At 46.4% G+C, this 21,356-nt stretch overlaps 2 protein-coding genes across 5 annotated transcripts in view; both read left to right on the plus strand.

Annotated features, from left to right (window-relative positions):
- Window positions 1-334: 334 nt before the first annotated feature.
- lrif1 (ligand dependent nuclear receptor interacting factor 1) lies at window positions 335-5,754 on the plus strand. Of its 2 annotated transcripts, none has more exons than XM_027029689.2 (5): window positions 335-466; window positions 1,183-2,713; window positions 2,899-2,946; window positions 3,327-3,563; window positions 4,119-5,754. In XM_027029689.2, the coding sequence occupies exons 1-5, from the start codon at window positions 459-461 to the stop codon at window positions 5,118-5,120; spliced, it is 2,826 nt and encodes a 941-aa protein (XP_026885490.2). In that variant the 5' UTR covers window positions 335-458; the 3' UTR covers window positions 5,121-5,754. The 2 variants fall into 2 exon arrangements, with proteins under 2 accessions (XP_026885490.2, XP_026885491.2); XM_027029690.2 differs by having other exon boundaries at window positions 2,449-2,713.
- A 575-nt stretch (window positions 5,755-6,329) lies between these two features.
- The window catches only part of dock8 (dedicator of cytokinesis 8), a 30,703-nt gene continuing 15,676 nt past the window's right edge, over window positions 6,330-21,356 (plus strand). For 2 of the 3 annotated variants that reach the window (XM_035521882.1, XM_035521884.1), the window contains exons 1-17: window positions 6,330-6,470; window positions 11,274-11,370; window positions 14,706-14,881; window positions 15,138-15,209; window positions 15,322-15,430; window positions 16,164-16,379; window positions 16,516-16,601; window positions 16,975-17,041; window positions 18,235-18,384; window positions 18,577-18,657; window positions 18,757-18,916; window positions 19,176-19,306; window positions 19,764-19,857; window positions 20,008-20,170; window positions 20,638-20,755; window positions 20,970-21,040; window positions 21,123-21,267. In XM_035521882.1, coding sequence (XP_035377775.1) covers window positions 6,418-6,470; window positions 11,274-11,370; window positions 14,706-14,881; window positions 15,138-15,209; window positions 15,322-15,430; window positions 16,164-16,379; window positions 16,516-16,601; window positions 16,975-17,041; window positions 18,235-18,384; window positions 18,577-18,657; window positions 18,757-18,916; window positions 19,176-19,306; window positions 19,764-19,857; window positions 20,008-20,170; window positions 20,638-20,755; window positions 20,970-21,040; window positions 21,123-21,267 — 1,989 coding nt within the window. In that variant the 5' untranslated portion in view covers window positions 6,330-6,417. Of the gene's footprint in view, window positions 6,471-11,273; window positions 11,371-12,217; window positions 12,313-14,705; window positions 14,882-15,137; window positions 15,210-15,321; window positions 15,431-16,163; window positions 16,380-16,515; window positions 16,602-16,974; window positions 17,042-18,234; window positions 18,385-18,576; window positions 18,658-18,756; window positions 18,917-19,175; window positions 19,307-19,763; window positions 19,858-20,007; window positions 20,171-20,637; window positions 20,756-20,969; window positions 21,041-21,122; window positions 21,268-21,356 lie in introns of those variants that run through there. The other variant, XM_035521885.1, reaches the window with a different exon arrangement.

The raw sequence follows: 21,356 nt of genomic DNA on the forward strand, positions 1-21,356 counted from the left end.
ATAAAATGAAATTCTCAGGGTCCCGTTTCGCAAAAGCTTCGTAGTTTTAGGCTTATCTTTAAATGAGGGCGAGTATTCAGTGTCCTGGTTCTACCATTTACCTGATGGTCGTGTTACCCACCCTAGGCTGCTCAGAACAAATCACATCAACCCCTTTCGTTTTTTGAAAAATAAATACATTTTACATACTCGGCATGGGTACCAAAGCGCAGTTTAATGTAGAACAGTTTATTCCTGTATAATGGAATAGAAGTGCTTTTCCTGATCTTTAGTGAGATCGCTATAAACGTTAGGCTTTTATTACAAAAAAAGTACTTCCGTTAAGGTCATTACGATAGCTGGCTTCTCTCACGCGGTTTGGGAAATACTGCTACAGTTTATAGCTATAATCTAGCGTGTTAATACTGAGGCACATTTTAACACAATTTCTTCAAGTGGAATGTCTACAGCTGCTCGTAATGGAGAAGTAAGTTTCTATTTGTAAATATAGGCAATAACGAATGTTTTGTGTGTAGAACTATAAGAGTAGCCAAGATGGCACGCAAAATGGCGCTTGTTTTTGCTAGAGCTGCGCAGCTAACCTAGCCAACGCTAGTGGGCTCGTTAAATGCGAGCGGTAGCGTTTCGCTCATAACGCTACAGCCGTGGACCATTAGAAAATGCTGGTATTGGTCAATCTGATTTCAGTTTTTAAGATTTATTTTATAATGTAAATTAGGGGCAAGATCTCATTTGCTACTAAAGCGCTGTGGCTACTTAGTTGAATACATGTCCAGCTAACTAGCTAAGCTAGCTCGCTGTTTAAATGGTTTGCGAGTCATTGACTTGAAGCCCCTATTAATTATTGTAGCACTAGTTACCTATTTACCGATTTTAATGTTTTGCTGTCTAACGCTAGCAAATTAGCTATATCGAATGCCTGGAAGCATGTACAAATAAGATAAGTAACGCTCGTTTATATTACGCGCCCCCGTCGATAACTTTGAGTAAACAACCTCCATTTCATTAAAATAAGTAGCTACAATTGCGTTCAATTTACGCGAATTGCCTTTATTAATATCTAGACTGTACGGATTGTATAATAGATGGCTGGATGGGGAGTCTCGTTTGTATACGGACCCGATGAAATGGTATTTGCTAAGAGTTTCGTTTGTTTAAACGTTTGTCTGTCTTTCTGCATAGCGGAACGGGAGTTTACTACCAGGCAATGCCTGCCGTGGGACCTAATGGGAAAAATATTATGAAGCTGATTCCAGTTCAAAAAGTCAATGGGCAGTTTGTTCGCACACAGGTACACGGTGCAAAGAATGACACGCAAGCTAAGGTTTGTTCTCAGCTTGCTCACATATCTTGTGAGTCTTCAGCGCAGAATAAACTCCCTACACTTCAGGCCATAGGAGATGGACGTTATATTTTAAGAACACCATCAGTTAGTAACACACTTGTTAACTCTGGGGAAAGTCAACAGCAAGGAGCTAAGGATGTATTTAAAAAGCCTATCAAGCAAGTACAAGTCTCGCAATCCGCTCCAAAATCGGCAGCAAACGCATTGCAACCACCTCTTGGGAATGAAAATAATAATGTAGCTGTAATTAACAGTCCACAGCTGCCAGTGAATGTGAACTCATCCGTCTTCCCTGGACATTACCTTCAGATCCCTCCTAATGCTACAGTTAGAACTCTTCCTGCCTCTGCACTACCACAGTTCATTAAAAAGAGAATATGCAACTCAGCAAACGTTCCACCGAACCCCGTGAAGGGTTCACCAACAGTTATTTATGTTTCTCCAGTCAACTCACTGAAATTAGGATCCAATCAACAGCTACCCTGTCTCACAAAATCAAGTGAACTCTCCCAAACCTTGAGTTACAGTCCTACCACAAGCTCTGGGGAAAGTCAGAACACTTCTTCTGCATCCAACTCCAAGACTACCCAAGGAGACACCACACCGATGAAATGGGTGGTCCAAGAAGGTACAGGATGCACTGCACCATATCTCATTCCAGTAACCTCCCCCAGCGTGACCTCAGACATCTTAAAAGTTGTCAAGCAAATGGAAGCAGAGAGGTTGGCGAAGGCAGCAAAAGAACCCACATCTACGACCAGCCAGGAAAAAGTTCATCCGGGAAAGGACAATGCCCTTGTCATGTACAATGGAAAAGTTTACTTTGTGGCTAAGAAAGATTCCGAGATCTCCAAGGATGTGATCACGGGGGCGGGAAACAGGCCGAATAAGAGAAAATCTGCCCAGCCCTCTTGTACTACAGTAGGAACGAGTACATCAAATAAGGCTCAAAAGAAAGTCAGTAAACCAGCAAATGAAATAATTGATCTTTGTGGTGAAGACGAAGAGGGCTCCACATGCACAAGACCGGATAGAAGGCTTGGACTGAGTGAGGCGGAGGTTCAGAATGACGACGACTCCAATGTAATATTTGTGTCATACAGGCCACCGAAGTCGGAGCCTGAGGCCAGCCTTAAAATCCCAGAGGCAGCTCCTGAGACTCCACAGAGCAGCTGTGGCAAAGGTGTGAACAGCCCTGCTGGTGACACAGTGAATATGGCTGTAGACGTCCAGAAAAGCAGTACACTCGTCACTGGAGCAAACCTTAATCTGGAATGTCAGGATGTGCTCGAAAATGTTCAGCAAAGAGTGTCTGTGTCACCACAACCAAAGGTCATTTGCGGTCAAGGAACTGACGTCACTGATGGGGTATAGTAACCGTTGCGTATTCTTCATCAGCTAAAATACCCAAACTAAAATGGTCAGTTTTAGTTAATTATTTTTATTTTATTAGTTTATATAGGTAGTAACTCCTTTCTTTTTCTTTTTTTTAAAATATTGGAATTTGCCTCCAACTGAATGTCCCACCTGTGTTTTTTATTGTGCTGTTGCAGGACTCGGCTCGTCTGTGTACATTGGACACTGAAGCCGTCACTGAAGGAGTAAGCACAAGGAACACATTTCAATTCAGTTGTCAGAGAGCTGGAGAAGTGATTTGGTTACGTAGAGCAGTATGTCTCAACCCAGTCCTCAGGTCCCACTAGAAGTTCCACATTTTGCTCTGTTCTAGCTCCCAGCACATGGGCCAAGCCATTAACAACACTAAATGTCTGCACACCACGTTCTAGTTTAAAGCACAAATGTGGATCATTTTCAGGCTTTAGAACTGAACTGAGAGCCACTGATGTAAAACATAGTAGTTTGTTTTAAACACCCTCTGATCCTGCATTTTATTTTGCATGGTGATGTTAGCCAATTATCACGATGCCTGTAATATCTAGGAGATATTAAGTTTATGCTTATATTGCGCTTGTTTTTTCAGTCTTTAAAAAAGCCAGCCTCGGGCCAGATATTCCAGCGGAAGAGTGACTCTGAACTCAGACAGATTTTTGGGATTACTTCTGATGTAAGGATTTGTTTGCAAAGGACAAATCTGACTAGAGAGGCAGACCCACAAGGCCAGAGAAGGTCCATGAACAAACGCACACTGGAGGGCATCCGCAGATTCATTCACCAAGCACAGACCGAGACAAAAGCCAAACGTCTGGTTCAGACTCAGGTAAGAGAAATCCTCATGCTTAAGATGTAGTCTGTTAAACTGATAGAAAAAAAATCTATGTTCATAGTAAGGTTTTTAAGCTTTTTTTTTCCTGACTGTTGAGTAATAGTACTTTAGATAACCACATATACTTGGATAAATAGCAATAAATACAAATTCCTAGGTAAAATAGCAAATAAATAATGAAAGTGAATGCATTTGGCAAAACTATTTTTAAAAAGAGCCCTTGGGCTTTTAAACATTTTTTTAAAACATCTGATAAAATTAGTACTGAACTTTCATAACAACTTGGAGGCAAAAATAATGCCTAGCAGATGTCCCTTCCAGTTAAGCTGTAGATATGATCGACCTTTGCGTCTAAACTACAGTGCAATATTACAGTTTTAGGGAAGGTTATCTACTTGTTTGACATCTATACTTGTTTCAACTGTGACCAGCGATATGGCCATCTGCATTCTGTAGGGAAGTAATTTCAGTGTTATGAAGATTGAGTTTGCTTGTTATTGTTGTTGTTATTATTATTATTATTGCTTATTATTAACTGCATGTCTGCAGGTGTCCACCCCCAAATTGGCAGAAGGAAGTGGGCCAAAAAATGGCAAGAGACAGAAGTTGGAGCAGCATGGGTGCAGTTCTTCAGACAGTACCGCATTCGTTATCACACATTCCTCACCTCACCCCAGCAGTCCAGTAGATTATGAGGAGGACAAGCAGCTTGTGCCCTCTGCAAACGACGAGGTTTCGCAGACCTGTCAGCAGAAAGGAACTTGCTCCCGTGCTGGTGCTTGTGAAATAGCATATCAAACTACAGAGTCACTTGGTTCCTCTTCGTCCTCCTCCTCCTCCTCTTCAGCGACGAGTTATGTCAGCAGCGGGGCTCGTCCCCCTGTCTCGCGAAAGACCCCGGCCCGAGTAAGTAAGGGAAGCGGGAGAGTGTGCACGGCGTGTCCGTGTGGGACTAAGGTAGGGGCTGTGAGCGCCATTCCATCACCGAAGCCGGCTCCGCCTGCAGCGGTCGACCCGTCTACAGAGGCAGTTGTCGTGAGCGAATTGAGCGCAGATTGTCCTAGAGGTGAAAAAGTAGTGGAGAGTCCCATTTCAAGCTCTCAAGACAGTAGCGGTGTGTCAGATCAGGCTGGAGACGGAGTACACAGCAGCCAAGTGTACCTCGGCGCCGTGCTCTCTGACGGCACAGGCGCTTCACAAAATGCTACCAGCCGTGTCGAGGGTGCCAGCCAACCAGACTTGTCTTTAAAAGAAATGACGTGCAGCAGAACGTCTGGTGCTGTTACAGGCTGCGAGACCTTTGCGCAGGGCTCAGAACACCAGCTCAAAACTGCCCCACAGGAGACGTGCACACCGAAAAAGGGAGAGGAAACGGTGCCTTCCTCCTCAGCTGGACAAGCGAATGATGCGGGTGACGGTTTTTCTAATACGTTTTTGGCCTCTTTGTTGCTGGACCCTGAGGAAATAAAGCGACAAGAGCGAATCAGACGCCTCAAAAACATCCTGAGGGAGAAGGAGGCTGCCCTGCAGAAGCTGAGGCAGAACATGTGAGAGATATCCACACGCCACTGGATGTAATGTGGGTATCGGCCATCATTAGACTTGCCGTGGGAGGCCAGATGTTGAGGGAACACCCATTTGTTAAACATGAAATTGCTACTGGTGAAAAGCAGTTTGTCTTATGTACCCTTTTAATTAACTGATTAAATAGTGTGTACTTGCAAGGTGCTATTTTGCATCAGCTTTAAAACAAACAAACAAACAAAAAAGGTTCTGTATTTTAAATATATTTTGTCGTATTTAAAGCTATCGATGTTCTGTATGTTTAATTGTCATACAGTATGTTTTTTATTAGATTTAGATGCTTCACTTGGGAATTGGTATTCTTTAAAATTTTTATTGGCCAAAAGAAAGATTGTAAAGTATGACTGTAATTGTACCTTGAATTGACTTTCTGAATTGAGAACTGTCAAAGATATGTATAGTTTAAAATCGTCATTTACACGTTCATTTAATAAATGAGAAAATGTACCTTTCTGAAGGCATGTGTACACAGTGCAACAATTAATCATTTTTGCATGCCTGCACATATTGCAAACAAAAATTTCATTTTCACTTATGGATGACTTCGGATGGTCCTGCAATTTTTATTACGATGCGAATTAAAAATTGTTTAAACAGTTTACATGTTTTATGCTTGTGTTTTTCCCCTCTCTTCTAACCTATAGCTGACCCTCAGTGATGCATTTCTTCATCTCTGTCAGTAGATGACGTTATTACACTTTTAAATAATACATTTTTTACATACCAAATTCAAAAATGAGAAGTTGGAAAATAACTTGATATTCGAACTGCGGTTAAAGTATTATTATCGGTGTAAAAAAAAAAACTGAAAGAGCTGAAACATGGGTGCGGCATACCTGGCACCACTTGTATAGCAGCGCCCACCATTTAAAAGAACCTGATTTGTTTTGCCTGCGTTAACAGTGCTTAGGTTTTAGCCTGTCAAGACTTTGTATCGTTTCAATTTGGAGTGTAACGCCAACCTTTGGCGCCCTTTTCACTAAGGTTTGACCGCTTCTGCTCACTAATTATAGCCGCATGAGGCATATTATCTAGCAACGATACACGAAAAAGAAACTATAGGGATCATGGTATGATGCAGACCACAACTCTGCAAAGGGAGTGTGTGTCTATTGCGAGGGTTTGCCTAGTTAAACGCGGAAGTTTCCGCCCAGAAATCCGGTGATACCGAGGAGATGATGCTCTGCGCTGGCACGGCACACTTCTCCGCTGCGTTGGGAAAAAAGCGTCGGTAGCGCGGAATTGCGCCAGCTCGAACCCCTCCATGGCTACCCTGCCTGCTTCGGAGCGAAGGGCGTTCGCTCTGAAAATCAACAGGTAAACGCACCATTTCTGTGGTTTGAGCGGAGTCCGTGTGTGATTAACGTGCGACTGATTGGACTTTGAGACGCGAACTTCACGGAATGTCCTCTGGCTTTACGCAGCCTGTCGGGAGGGTAGATTCCCGAGCAGGCAGCTACACGTTCTGGATCTTAATATCAGTGGTGCAGGGACGCCAGCTCAAACCACAGAACTAGAAATATCCTTCAAGGATATTTAAAGGAAAGAATTTCCAGTTTTGCCACGAATGATGTTTCGGTGAGGTTCCTCGAAAAGGCAGCCTGAACTTTGCGACGTAGTGGACAAACTGCTCTTTTGGGTGATTTTAAGAGGTCTTAATCACAGCAAATTCGCCTCGTGTCGGCTATATCAATCCATACCCATAAAAGTGTATTTATTTTAGGAATTAGAACAGAAATGTACGATTCTGAAGTTTTCACCGAGGCCACAAGAAAAGGAAAATGTGATTTCTTTTTCTTTTGCTGAATAATTTAATTAGCATCCCAGTTTGCAGTTCAGCACACTGCAGTGCTGTTCGTTAGATCAATAGCACTGCCGAGGTAAACCTCTGCTCTGACTGTAAGGTCGGTCAGGAATAGCATCTCTTTGCTGTACATTTTTAGTCTAAGTGAGGTGGAAGTTGTTATTGTTCCAGCTCTCATACATAGCAGGTGGAGAGGAAGTGCATAAAACCATTGTGCTGGAATGAGGTTCAGTAATGCATTCTGAAGCCCCCATATGGTAAAGCGTCGTCACAACGTCTTCTCACGTTGAAATGCAATGGTTCATTTAAAAAAGTCACCTTCATTTGCTGAACTGATGAAAATAAAGCTCCAAACAGACAAATGTTATCCAATGATAAAATTCTTTAGTCTACAAAATTGTTGCGGATTGTAAACTAAGTTGTTAAAATTTTATTGCAAAGCGTAATGGAAAAGCCGAAGTCAGAAGGTTCTGTATTTGTTGATGACTTCAGCAGACCATGTGTGGCTCAGTGCATTCCCTTCACTTGCTACTGTTCTGTGCTGTAATCTGGTCAACAATCACTAATGTTACAACCTCTGTTATTGGCGCATATGTAAGTCCCTCTTATTAAAATCAGGAAATCTAAAATTGACATGCTTTTGACAGTGCCGGTAGGGACTGTTTACCATTTGTCTTCCACACTTCAAGATCAAGATGAGAGTTTCAAAAGCAACCCTGTAGGGTAGCAGTGGTACTTTTTATTTTTAACAAATTTTATGCTCCACATTTCACTTCCTCTTTAACGTGACTAAAAAGGAAACGGTTACTCACTAACGCTTAAGAAAGAAGACAGAAGTGCAGAATTCGCCGGATGGTTTTAACAGCGCCAGGATGGTAATGGTGTGCTACACTCATAGGCAATACTGCAGTATTTGTTGGACGTGCGTGCGTGCGTATCTGGTGCCAGGTGCCCAACTGTAACGCACTATAGGAGCCATGGGGAATGAGGCGTACCAGGTTACTAATGATGGTAAAAGTTGGATGGGTGTGGATGAGACCAGGCCACGATCTGTAAAAAGGTCACAGTGAGGTCAGAAGCCAGTGGCCAGTCAAAGCACCTTCTAAAGAATCCCGTTTAATGTGAACATCTAGCCGGCGTGCTGCCTTATGTCACCAGAGACTGCTTCTTGATGTGGCTGCACCTGCTCGCATCTGCACGGGGGCTCAGATGAGCAGCCGTCGGCGCGAGTCCGCCTCTTAGCATCCTCCTCTCTCTCTCTCTCCTTCCCCTCGCTTGGCATGACCTTCCATTCCTTTGCACGAAGGAGGTCACCGCACATTTATTTATTTATCTTCCTCGACCTGCCGATGACCAGCTTTTCATACTGGGGTGCGCAGCAGAAAGACGGCGTTTGTTTGCTGGAAGTCCTCCTGCTCGCAGGCGGCCTGGTTTAAAGGGGAAATGTGCAGTTGCGCTTTGAAAGTGGGTCATCTCTCCCGGTCACGTTTCGCTGACATTGGCCCTTCAAGGAAAGCCTAACCCAAGGGAGTCATGAGCCTCCAGTGCTTTCTCGAGAGCGCTGTACGCCATGCTGAGCCGCGGGTCAGCCCGCTTCAGACCGGGCTTCGAGCATCACTGCGGGCTGTCGTCGTCTGATCATCGACGATGCATTGTTTTCTAGTGCGTGTGATATAACAAAGCAGAACCCAGTCATCAAGATTAGGGTTTTTCCTCATTCATGCAATTAATCCGGGTGTGTTCCTGTTTCTTTGTCATTCGACATGGTCTGATGACAGGTGGTGTTCTGCGCTCCTCTAAAGCAAACCACTTGTTGAAATTCATGTATATTTATGCGTTGAACATTTACTACATGACGTTTGAATAAACTTTTAGTGAAAAATGCATTCCAGGGAAGAAAACAAACGTAAGCCTCGTCTCCCTCCACCCCCTCAAACAGCTCACTGATGATGAGGGAGGAGTCCTCTTTTTCTCCAGTACATACGCCCAAAATATACGTTCGACCTTTTTTTCGCTCATTTTCCCCCAGGTAGTTGAACCATAGCTGTGTCTCCTTGCTGTGTTGAGAGGGACCTCTTGTGTCCTTGGGAGTCAGCACAGAGATGCTTGCCTCTGTATTCTCTAATTGCGTCGTTCTGGTCCGAAGGGCACTTACGGCCATGTACTAAAATAGCAGGACTCAGGTTCTTGTTGTGAATGAATAAATAAGTAACTAATGTCTAAGAATGATGTGTAGTCTTTTGACTTTAACCTGCTAAGGTTGCAAATATATTTCCATTTTCTTAAAACATGAACTAAAATACTGAGTAAAAATACAGATAATCTGCTACGTATGTTATTTTATTTTCATGCAGTGATACAAAGTCATAATAAATATTATTTGAAATAGAATTACACTGAACTAAATATGAAGTGGCCTGTGCGGATCAAAAACCCATGAATGTTGATCTATGTTGGTTAACTTGCTAAGTTAACCTCAGCTGTATCTTGTCTATAGGTGCAGTGAGAAACTTGTCCTTCTTTGGCTTTAACCTTTACCAGTTATGCAGGTGGCCTTCGTTAAGACTGGTGTTCCCGTTAACTTCTTTTATCTGGTTATTCCGATCCAAATGTCTTTTGTAGCAACAAATTGAACAGTCATTGTCTGAATGAAACCAAAGTGACCAGTGTGCTCTTGAACTGAATGCTGAATTCAAATGACTGCCTATATGATGTAATTGACCTCTTGCGTGTACATTAACCTCAAATCCTCTCTACATTTGGTTTAACAACACTTTTTCAGAAACCACAAACCACATTCTTTTAATTTTTTTTATTGCCTTCATTATTTAGGATTTTCAAGGGAACTGACAAGCATGCCTGTCATTGGTTTCCATTCCTACTTTGAAATTATTTTACTAACTAGACACATTCCCTCATTTTTTTTCGTCCTTGCATTAAATCTCATGCATAACAGTGCCGTGTGTGTAATACTGTATCTGACCATTAGTCAAACCATCTGAGTGAGCCGACGCGGTCGTTGGATGTAGATGAAGATGAGGTGCATCACAGCATGGCAGTGTTTGCTCTCCTGTAAGACTTTGCCTTCTGTGGAGAATTTGCCCATCACTCAACCTTTGGCGGCAGTCTGAAGAGTGCCACTGGGATAACGGCGACGACCACGTGTGCTTTTCAGGGTGTCAGCTTTGTTTACCGATCCGATTTAAACATCAGTTTGGATTCAGATACATAACCAGTGCAAAATGAACAGAAGTCTTAAGAATATAGTTACGGTTCTGATTATTAGTGAGATTTCCGTTCTTCTGCCTTGCCCAGGACCGTGGGAGTGCTGTCACAGGATCTCATAGCAAAAAGCCCCAGACATTGATTCGGTTTGCCGCAGGAGAGCCATCAGCTACAGTGATGGTGCATTTAAACCCCAGTGAGCCTTAGCCCCAACATACACAGGCATTTATCCCTGGGGATGTCACACCAAAAGCGATTAGAGACTCCACATTCCCAGGGCTAAACAATGGAAGTAAATGGAAGCAGTGAATGAGGCTGGGGGACCCTTTTTTTTCAGGACGGTCTGCACAATAGCACAGTGTTGGGCTGCAAAACTCCAGCCTGTCGGGGACAAATGGGCCGACCATCCACTAAAAGGGACACGTTGTGACTGGAGTGTTTGGCAGGGAGACAGAGAGAATATGAATGAAGTGGATGGGGAAAAGGGCCGCTTACAGTGGAGAGATCACATCACTGAGATGATGATGATGATGATGATGATAAAAACAAAGCCTGAGCGGTTTTCCAGCCCCCCCCCCCCCCCCCCCCCCCAATCCTTCCTAAGGCCCTGGAAATGTTTTCACATTGCCCAATTGATTTCATGCTTCATTTAAGAAGAACGTTTTTTGATGCCAGTTACTCCTGCTGGTTTGAAAATTGTCTCTTTTATTGCTGTGTTTGTATACACAAGCATGCACACAGAGCAAGAAATATTCAATGTGTGGTCGAACAAACATCCTTTTATTATACCTTGCAAGTTAATTTGCATAAACAAGTGGATTCTGGGATATGGTGTCTGCTGCCTGGTATGCGGAGAAAGGAGCAAGCGGCTCTTTTACTTTTTCTGTGGGTGTATATATTTTACACACTTTGTGTCAGAGCTTTAATAAAGTGGTGGTTCTCTCTCTCAGGCGCGCACACACACAGACACACCCTCAAACACCTGGCATCTGCAACAGCCCTCCTTCTGCAGAGCCAGACTAAATTGTTACATCTCTCTTCTCTGCATTGGTCTCAACCATCCTCCCTGTCTGTCTGTCTGCCTCTCAAAGGCACTCATCCGCCGAGATCCGGAGGCACTTCAGTGGCCTGACCCAAGCTGTCCCACAATACCGCCACAGCATGTCCGGATCCATCAATTTCAATGTGGTGAGTATTGGCTTGTGTCCACTGTCCTCCTGACCCTATGTCCAAATCATTGCATGCTTTTGCTTGGATTCAAACCTGCGGATGTCACTTCGTCACGCAGTTGGTTTCTAGAGTAATTGCATTGAGTGGTGTACGTGCATCCATGTTTGAATATTTCTGTGTGTATTCGTGAAAAGAGTTAGACACAGAGAAAGAATCTACTTTGCGTGTGCGCGTGTACTTGCGTATGTCAGGTTAATGTCTAACTTGCTTTTAATCCTGCTATCTGAAAATGGGTCAGGGCTCAACCTACCAGAGTACTCAAGCTGTCAGTTACTTTACAGCTTACACACACACAAACAAACCTTTCATATCGCCAGACTTGGGATGGCATGGGGGTTTTAAATACATAATCCGTAGTCGGATATCTTCCACTTACACACGATGCAGAGCTCACCCACTGAATGGTAGAATACATGTGCCCATTATCATCGAATTTCTGAGTTACTGACGATCAAAAACGCCACGTGCCTTACGTGATGCAGTGATGTCATCATGGCCAGTACTGTATGCTCTGGAGAGCTGTATATAATGTGTGTACCTAAATAGCCTGTCACTAGGCATACATCAAAAATAAAGCCCAGGTTTTAATTGCTGAATGTGGCGAGGGGATTGACTCTACAGCTATTGCACTGCAGACTGACCGAGCTGCAGTTTCTAGTCGTGGCGAGTGGTGGCCACTGGAGGTGTCTGCGCCCCTCTGGATCCTCAGCCTCTGCCCTTTCACCAGAACTAACGAAGGAAGTGGTGATGACATCACATCCTCCTGTCAGAAGTTTAACCGTGTGGCAGGCTGCTCTGCGGCTCAGACTTGCAGAGGAAGAGTTGTGCAGAAACCAGCAGCCAGGGTTTTCTGTTTCCGGGCAACGCCATTTTGTCACTTTGCATCCACAGAAGCGCTGGGTGAGTTTCTAGAGCTGTTCTAGAGCTGTACCTGATCTGTTTGCTCTGAAGGGCTTGTTGGAGCTTGGCGTGGGTAGGAGCAAAGCTGTTTCTCTGTAGTCATATGCAAAATGTCCACTGCTTTCTGGTAACAAGTGGAAATAGGGTCGCTTCTGCAGCACTTAACTGCGGTTTCGGCGTGGCCGACTTAGTCGAGGCCCTGCGCAGCATGTCAAGGCCCTGTTTGGGGAGATGTGGCAGTGTTTCTAATGCCAATGGAGAATGTTCCACTTTTTGCTCAGCTGCACTCTCTCTAAATGTGTCGTTTGTAGTTTGTTTTGGTGGAGGTATAGTTCAGGAAGAATCATACTGATCTACACCTGCTCCAATTCCTCTTTAGGCTGGCTGACCATCCACTGACCAACACGCACCATTTAACCTGTATCAACTGGATGGGGTATATATTTATGTCTCGTGATGGCACATGTTCATTTTTTTTGTTAAACACACAAGCGTACACGTAACATTTGTGAATTTAGAAACCTTGTAAAAGCATGTTGCGTTCATGGATAGTAGTTCATTTACAAAGTACATCTTTGTAGATATGTGTGAACTGAACAGACAGATCTACAGTACAACACACCGTCTAGTGCACACACTGAGACCTGCCTCTTCATGTTCCAAGATGGGGGGGGTGAAGGAACGTTTGACACTTTTGCAACCTCCCATGTAGAGACTTATTGTTGGGGTCTATTTTGAGCAGGGCTTTGTGCTATATCTTGTGCTTTTTCAAGTGTGCAGATGCAAACTACTCTATCTCTGTCACACATTGTTACACCAGTATGATCTTGTCTGCGGGCCCACGTCTTTTGTGTAAGATTACAAAAATTGTTGGCGTGGAAGTTGCGCAAGAGATATGGCTGTTTCCCCACTTCAGGCATGACCATCGTCATGTAGCCCACAAGTGTCCCCCTAGATATTTTTCATATCTTTTAAAAATCATATAGTCAACTGTCTCCGCTGCACGCATTGTTGGATCCTTTTACAACAGGTTAGACAGGTAAATGGGACTGATCCCGTGTCCTGATGCGCATTCCAGTGATTTTAACACAATGAAGCAGAATGCGGCACTTCTCCCTTTTTAAACAGCTCTTCCTCTGCATGGCTGCCTTTTGTGCACGGACCTGCGAGGTCCCGAGACGCAGCTAAGCCGCTCGTCGACACGCCCGGATCTGCCCGCGCGCGGTCGTGACGGAACATGCCCGCCCATGGTGCCGCGTGGCTGCTGGTTCCCGCCGAAGGTCACGCATGCCTCTCAGCCTCGCTGTTTCACCAGCTGCTGTTGGCAGTGAAGAGCTGCTCGTCGTGTGCCCCGCCCCCTTAACCCCCTCGAGGTTTTGGACTTTCCGTGTCTACTGCTTTTTTGTTTGCTTGTTTGTCTTTTGGGGGTTTTTTGTATTGTGTTTTGCATTTCCCGTTTGATTGATACTAATGCATGCTCAGACAGAACCAAGTTCTCTTACACTCCGACATAATCGCAGTCGGGGGAAGCAAACTACAATTTGCAGATTCGTGACCTTCCTTGACGTCTAGTATCAGTCTGCTCCTGGCTGGCTGTGCTAGCGTGGGCCCTCCTCTGTTTTTCTCCCAGGACACACAAGTTTTGGCTGTTGGCTTCAGTGGAATGTAACCCGTGAACAGCGGTCATTGTCTTTGCTACAATAGTCATGCTGACTCTCAGATATGCAGGAGAGTTGTACTGTATCTGTTTGAATCATGAACAGTGATTATTGCTTTTATATATAAAATGGTATATATTTAATACGTTGACTTCTGGAGGTCGGCTATATCTGATCTGTAATCTGTCCGTTTGGATACTAATAATAACCACTTGCAGTTGTCTTCATCTGTAATTCATACACTAATTGATAAATATATAATTTGGTGTTGTAATTGTCCGATGGTGGTTTTGTAAGAGTTTGAATAACAGCGATTGTGGCCTTGATCCACACATGTACATTATGCTCGTAATAGCCTACTACATAATATTAACATACTGATTGGCAACCAAATCAGTATGCCTTATGTAGTATGCAACCAAAACAAATTTTTCCAGTACGCAAAAGATACCCAGATGATGTACTACTCTGGCCAAATATTCCAGTACATGACCAGTGATGTACTAAATCCCATCGTGCAACGGCTGGAAAATCTTTCGTAAGTGGGCGGAACCTTCATATGTTTGTGACCGTGCAGTATTGTTTGCATTTGTTGCATACCAGAAACTACACTGCATACTACTGTGGGGACCAGTATGTAGTATACAGTATGTACTGAGTGCAGCATACAGTCAGCCCTTCAAACATATGCTGTGGCTTTTTCATGCGTGGTAACTGTGACTGTCTTGTCTTCAGCCTCAGTCCTATGACGCGGTGGAGCCGCTGGACGTGGAGGAATTCCTGATGATGCATCTGCGCAGTGGTGACGCCGAGCTCATGCAGGAGCTCGGCGACTTCCCAGATGACGAGCCAGACGTGGAGCTGGTGGACAGGGAATGCCGAACCGTTCGCCACTCTGTCCCCTTGGAGGGGTGAGTCCTCGCATGCAGCAGCGCGGTCGCCGAGCCGCTTCCAACGGCGGTGCGAGAGTCATGAATGAAAACAAAAGCATACTTTGTAATGCGCGTAGCTTTTACTGGAAGAACCAGTTATGTAAACAATGCAGGTGTCTTAATTTATTTATTGTTGCACCCCAAACTCCTCAAACTGCCACAGAATTAAACGTTGAATGAAGTGTTAAAGTGTGTGTGTGTGTGTGTGTGTGTGTGTGTGTGTGTGTGCACACAGAGTTGAACTGGATCCCCATGTGAGGGACTGTGTACAGAGTTATACTCAGCCTTGGCTAATTGTGAGCAGAAGGTGAGCACTTTCTTCATACTCCCTCCCCTTTAAGAAAACTACCGTAGATCATTCGCTGTTGCCCGGCTTGACGGACGCCTACTCCGATGAACGTGGCCGTAACTGTGTCTAGGTGCCAAGGGGACGGCCTGAGCGCGTACGCAGAGAGAACGGGCTTTCACAAACTACTGCTGAAGCAGACCTTCGAGTCCGACATCCAGCCCCAGAGGCCTGAGGAACCGGTAAGCGCACCCGTTCCTCGCAGACGCCAATACGGATTTAGGCCTGCTGCGTCTGCAAGGCGACCACGAACGTGCACTTGGCCCTGATAAATAAAGAATTCAGCAAAGAGAAGCGCTGCAGGCAGAAGAAAAGACCGGAGAGTGAAGAGGCGGACCGAAAGGGACCCCCCCCCCCCCCCATATCTTGGCTCTGTGCCACCCTCTGGTTTCCCCAGGCCAAGGACAAAAGGAATGAGCAGTCAGTCATTCAGTTGCTGTCTCCTGGTAGATCTGATCCGGCCCTAGCTTGCCAAGTCTAAATGACTCAAACCAAAGAGGTTTGTTTAGAAGGCTGGATTTTTCCTGAGCCTGGTTTCGGAGTCTGCGGGAACACCAGGCCCGCGGAGCATCTTAAGAGACCCTGAAGGGCCTTTACGTCTACTCTGGGCTTTATTAGCAAGCTAGTCGGGTAGCAACAGGCCTGGCTGGCACCTCAAGTCTGGGCTGAACCAGTTGAGTGCGGAAGTTTGTCAGATGGTCCTGTAGCACTGAAACCTCGATACTATCGGTATGGTTGTCATGACCTCGCAGAAGCAGGAAGGCACCATGGTCCGTTTGGAGAACGCACCTCCTGATGGTTGCAACAGGCTTTTTCTGGGAGGAATTTTGGTTTTATTGTATTAACTGGCCCAAACATATTTTCGCTTGTTGTAAAGCTGTAAGACGAGGCTCTGTTTTCGTCCCTGCCCCTCAGGTGAAGTCCCCGTCCCTGACGGTGCTGTGTGATGACGAGGGCGCCCGGAACACCCTCTCCTCCTCGGACTTCGATCTGCGGGCGCTGCAGCCGGACCCTCGCCTGGACTGCCTCCTTCGCTTCAGCAGCCCCGAGGAACTCGACCGCTTCAACCTGGAAAGCAGACACGCAAACCGCCAACCCGAGCTCTTCGCCCTCTACCCGCCCTCGGACGAGGTGAGCGCCGAGCCGCCACCGTCCCTCTGGGTCGGAGCACAGGGAGCGCTGACGTGGAGTTTTCACATATGGAAAGAGCGCAGCAGTCAGTCGTCTAAGGTTCGAACTGGACTGAGATGATTCTTTCCATCTCCAGGAGGACGCAGTGGAGATCCGTCCGATCCCAGACTGTCCGAAGGAGCACATGGGCCACAGGATACTAGTGCGATGTCTCAGCATCAAGTAATCCCCCGATTCTCCATAATTGGAGCTTCTGACTCCAAGCATTCAAACTGAGCTAATACCTCAAATCACAGGGTTAAGGAGGATAAGGTTTTGGACGCTCTGTTGGAATTTCTTCACCGGTGTTTGGGGTTACTCCTCTGCCACATGTATTATTTTAATATATATTTGGTTATATATATTAAATTTTGCAGAAATATAGTACAGAAAGAATTTCTAAAAATCAGGGCAATATTATACATTATATCACCACCTACTTGAAGCATTTATACAGTGTTCTTTACATTTATGGGCAACTGGACACTAGTGGATCTGCATGCCACTCGGGTGTTTTAAGTTTGTTACTGTACCTCCATCCTTTTGTGTTCCTCAGGTTTGAGATTGAGATCGAGCCGATATTCGCCACCATGGCCCTGTACGACCTGAAGGAGAAGAAGAAGGTCAGTTGCTGCTTGACATCGAGCGACCGGCGAAGCTTGCGCAGGCGTTGGCGGGGTGGCGGCTGTGCTGTTCTCTATATGAGTCATCCAGCGTGGATTAGCTCGCCCCGGTCTCGGCGGTTTGCGCATGGGACCAGCTGTGGAGCGGCGCGAGAGCCAGATGCTCTCATTAGCCGCTCTGCCATTGAGGGCGCAGTACTGAGACGGCGGCAGATTGGTGGGAGAATGCAGTTTCCTTTAAAGGGCTGTAAGCTTGATTCTATGCGAGCTACGAGCACAACACTGAAGCTTCTTGACTCCAATTTCATAAATTGCGTTATTTGATTTGCGGCGATCGGTCGATTGCTGCATTTGGAAATGACTCTGCTGGCACATGTGGACTAGCGAGTCCTCTTCCCAAGTGCTTCGCACCAGTCCGCATCAAATATATTAGCAGCAGATGTCATATTAGACCGATATTTTCTAAAGCACTACGTTAACCCCCCTGAGCCTTGACTGAAGAAGGTTAATATGCAGTTTTGACCAGAATGCGGAGCATGAGGTCACTCTGGACATTCCGTGGTCCCTGCACTCGAGGACACTGGTGACAGAGCTGGGGGATGGAGCCTGATTTATACTGCATGCAGAGGCCCCGAGGCGAACTTGCGGGCAGTAGCCTCATTTAACATTCCCATGATGCTCAAACAGCACTTGAGCAATGGCGGTGATGATTTATACACATGGAAGTGTATACTGATTTAAGAGTTCACATCTTGAGTTGAGAGCGTCGAAGCAGGGGTGACTGGCAACAAATACAGAGGAATGTATATATGATCACTCAAAGAAATGAATCCAGAAACAATCAAAGACCCACGTGAGATGCCCTTTGGCTCTGCATTCTGAATCTAGTGTGTAGTTTACATAACACAGTTGATTGCAAGTAATGCAAAGGTGGAACTACTGCGGGTTACTGTGCAGGTCTCATGTTTGGTTCATGGGTATTTCATGAGGGTAAGTGAGTTTAAAAGCCCCCTGAGACAAGTCAGCACTTCAGCACCAGGACTGGGAGCCTTCTCAGGGTACGAACCTATAAGCCTGCCGTTCTCGCGTGCACAGCTGTAGCAGGCCACTACGATCCAACAGCACCGTGTTATGTGGTCGAGAGACCACAGATTGCAGAGTAGGGAAATATTAATGGGATAACATTTTGTCAGATTTCGGAGAACTTCCACTGTGATCTGAACTCGGACCAAATGAAGAGCTTCCTGCGTGGCCACACCCCTCACACAGACAGCTCCACAACAGCAAGAGCTGCCATCTTCTCCATCTCCTACCCCTCTCCAGACATCTACCTGGTCATTAAGGTAACCATGCACATTTGCCCTCACTGGCCCTGGGGAAGATATGGCCCCGTGGCTGCATAACTGCTCTGTGCTGGGAGTGCCACATAACTGCAGCGCAGACGTTGGTGTGATGGGTATAATGCCGAGAAGGAGGGTGGTGACGATTGTGTGTGTGTGTGTGTGTGTGTGTGTGTGTGTGTGTGTGTGTGTCAGATCGAAAAAGTCCTGCAGCAGGGAGACATCAGCGAGTGCGCTGAGCCCTACATGACCATGAAGGAGAGCGACACAACGAAGGTGCAGACTGCCGTGAAGGCCATGGCCCACTGTGCCCTCCTGCACGCCTCCTCTCTCCACTCCTCAGCTCCTCTCACCCCCTGCGCTCCTCTCCCTTAGAACAAGGAGAAGCTGGAGAAGCTGAGGAGTCAGGCGGAGAGCTCCTGCCAGCGGCTGGGCCAGTACAGGATGCCGTTCGCCTTCGCCACCATTAACATCATGAGCGCCATCAGCACAGTCACGCTGGACCGAGACACCACCGACTCGGACAGCGTTAACGGTAACGGACCCAAAGCCCGGGAAGGCCGCCTAGACCACAGTTTACACGCGTCGGTGTGTAAAAGTATTTCTAGGTGGTGTCATCCATACCGAGGTAGGAGCTGACCTCGTTATTCTGCAGCGTTGTAAAATCGTCCGGCCTGTCTGTGTTTTGAAGTATTAAACACAGTATATCGGGTTATACGCCGTATGCCAGGTTAGTGAGTTGCTTTATTTACTTCCAGGGTATGGATGTGTGTGTTCTGTGTGCTTTGAGCCAGGCAGGACCAATACGGACAAGAAGGCTTACCTCCCTAGACGCAATTCGGAGAGGTTCAGCATTCTGGAGGACCAATACAACCTGTCCAGTTTCAAACCTGGCATCATAACCATCACCAACTTCTTCAAACAGGTCAGACCCCTGGCCAGCTGTCTGGGACGGCGGGTTGAGTCTGGCGCCGGTCTGTGGTTGGCCCGGTGCCGGCGGTCCCTGGGGTCCATTGCATTTTATGGCAGATGTCAAGGGCCATAAAGACCTCACGAAATCCTTTAGGAAAAACAGGAATATTTTGCAAAGCATTTTCCACATCACCTTGAGACAACCTTGGGGCACATTATTCACATTGGGCAGATGCCACAGAGTACCCATGATGGCGCAACTGATCAGGTCTTTGTCATTTTACATTTTGTATGTCTTAGTTCTCCTAAATCACAGAGAAGGTTCATTTAACATCTCCATTATTACAGTGCAGAAGAGAGATTTTGTGTATTGTGTCTTGTTCTGAGAGGAACGGTGAACGTGTGCGTGTGAGGCCCGTTTGTGTATTGGTGTTCTGAGAGCAGGCTGCCCATTCTGTGGCTCTTTGCAGGAAGGTGAACGACTCAGTGATGAGGACTTATTTAAAGTTCTCGCTGACCTTAAGCGGACGTCCAATATCCAGCGGAGGGTCAAGACCATATCAGGTGACTTCCACCTCCAGTCAGTCCATCCTCTGGATCCTCCCCAACACAACACGGCTCTAGCTTTCTGCTAAAATGACCAATCGAATGGAGTTGTTCCTGAAGGTGGCACTCATGTTGCTCTTTGCTTCTGGCTATTTTGCCTCGTGGCAGGCTCTGTCAAGCTGGACGTGACGCCAGCTCCGGACACGGTGGCTGCGTGTCTGTCCCCTGAGATCATCCCCATAAAGCCCGTGCCGGAGAAAATCGTACGGCCCATCAAAGAGGTGCTGGAGTTCCCTTCGAGTGACGTCTACGTCCCTCACTGCATATACCGGTCAGTTCCCATATAATCCCTGTCCCGCTGTATGGCCCTGCCTTTAAAGGCTGTGCTGTGCCTCTGGAGCAAAACTAAACTCTGTCTGCACTGCTAGATTCCAGTGTTGATAGAAGCATCCCTGTGATGCCAGTAACCTTGGTTTAAACTCTGATATAATACCCAAAGGAAAATTGTCAGGTCCTCTTAATTTCATGGGTGTAGTCCCTGGATCTGGACTAAATGGCCAGATAAACAAAAAGATATCCTTTTCCACAGCAAAATATAATCCACAAATGCTATGACAAAAAACCGATGTCTGTAGTGTTGAATTATGGGTGTGTGACACCATCTAGTGTTGAAAGGTTCCGGTGCAGGGGTGGTCGGCTTTGTTCTGCGTGCCTTCCGTGAGCGAGTCACATGACGCAGATGCCGCTTTGGGCTAATGCATGCACTGCCATGTCCACTGTCGCCCCCTGTGTGTTCAGGAACCTGCTGTACGTTTATCCCCAGAGGCTGAATATCGGCAGTCGCCTGGCGTCCGCCAGGAACATTACTGTGAAAATACAGTTCATGAACGGCGAGGAGGCCAGCAGTGCCTTGCCCGTGAGCTCATTACACACGTGCGCACACACTCACATGCCTCACGTGAGCTTGTCCTCATACAAAACGTGCCCTGTGCAGTTGTACCAACAGCCCATAGAGGCACGCATATCCACATATAAGAGACTGTGTATATCCGCTTGAATTCTGCCTAACTGGGAATAAATGGTTGGGAGAAGCCAGTCCTAATTTTTCATGCATTTGTTTCTCCTTCGAGGTTATATTTGGGAAATCGAATGGTCCAGAGTTTGTATCGGAGACCTACACCCCAGTCACGTACCACAACAAGTAAGGCTGCTCCCCAACACCTGCTCCGCTGATCTCCCCTGCTGCGGCGCCCTGGTTTACACAGCCTGCCGCATGTCCGCAGGTCCCCGGACTTCTACGAGGAGGTGAAGATCCGGCTTCCCGCTCGGCTCACCGAGCGCCACCACCTTCTCTTCACGTTCATCCACGTCAGCTGCCAGGCCAGGCAGAGCCAGAGTGCCAGCCCCGAGACGCTCATCGGCTACTCGGTGCGTCTCGTGGCCCGCCTCGTCCGTTTCCACCCGCTGCCCGTGTGCCTCGCGGTGTGAGTGAGGGTTGTGTTGTGTCTCGCCTGCAG

This window comes from Electrophorus electricus, chromosome 23 (genome assembly GCF_013358815.1).
Source record: "Electrophorus electricus isolate fEleEle1 chromosome 23, fEleEle1.pri, whole genome shotgun sequence".
NCBI classification, from domain to species: Eukaryota; Metazoa; Chordata; class Actinopteri; order Gymnotiformes; family Gymnotidae; genus Electrophorus; species Electrophorus electricus.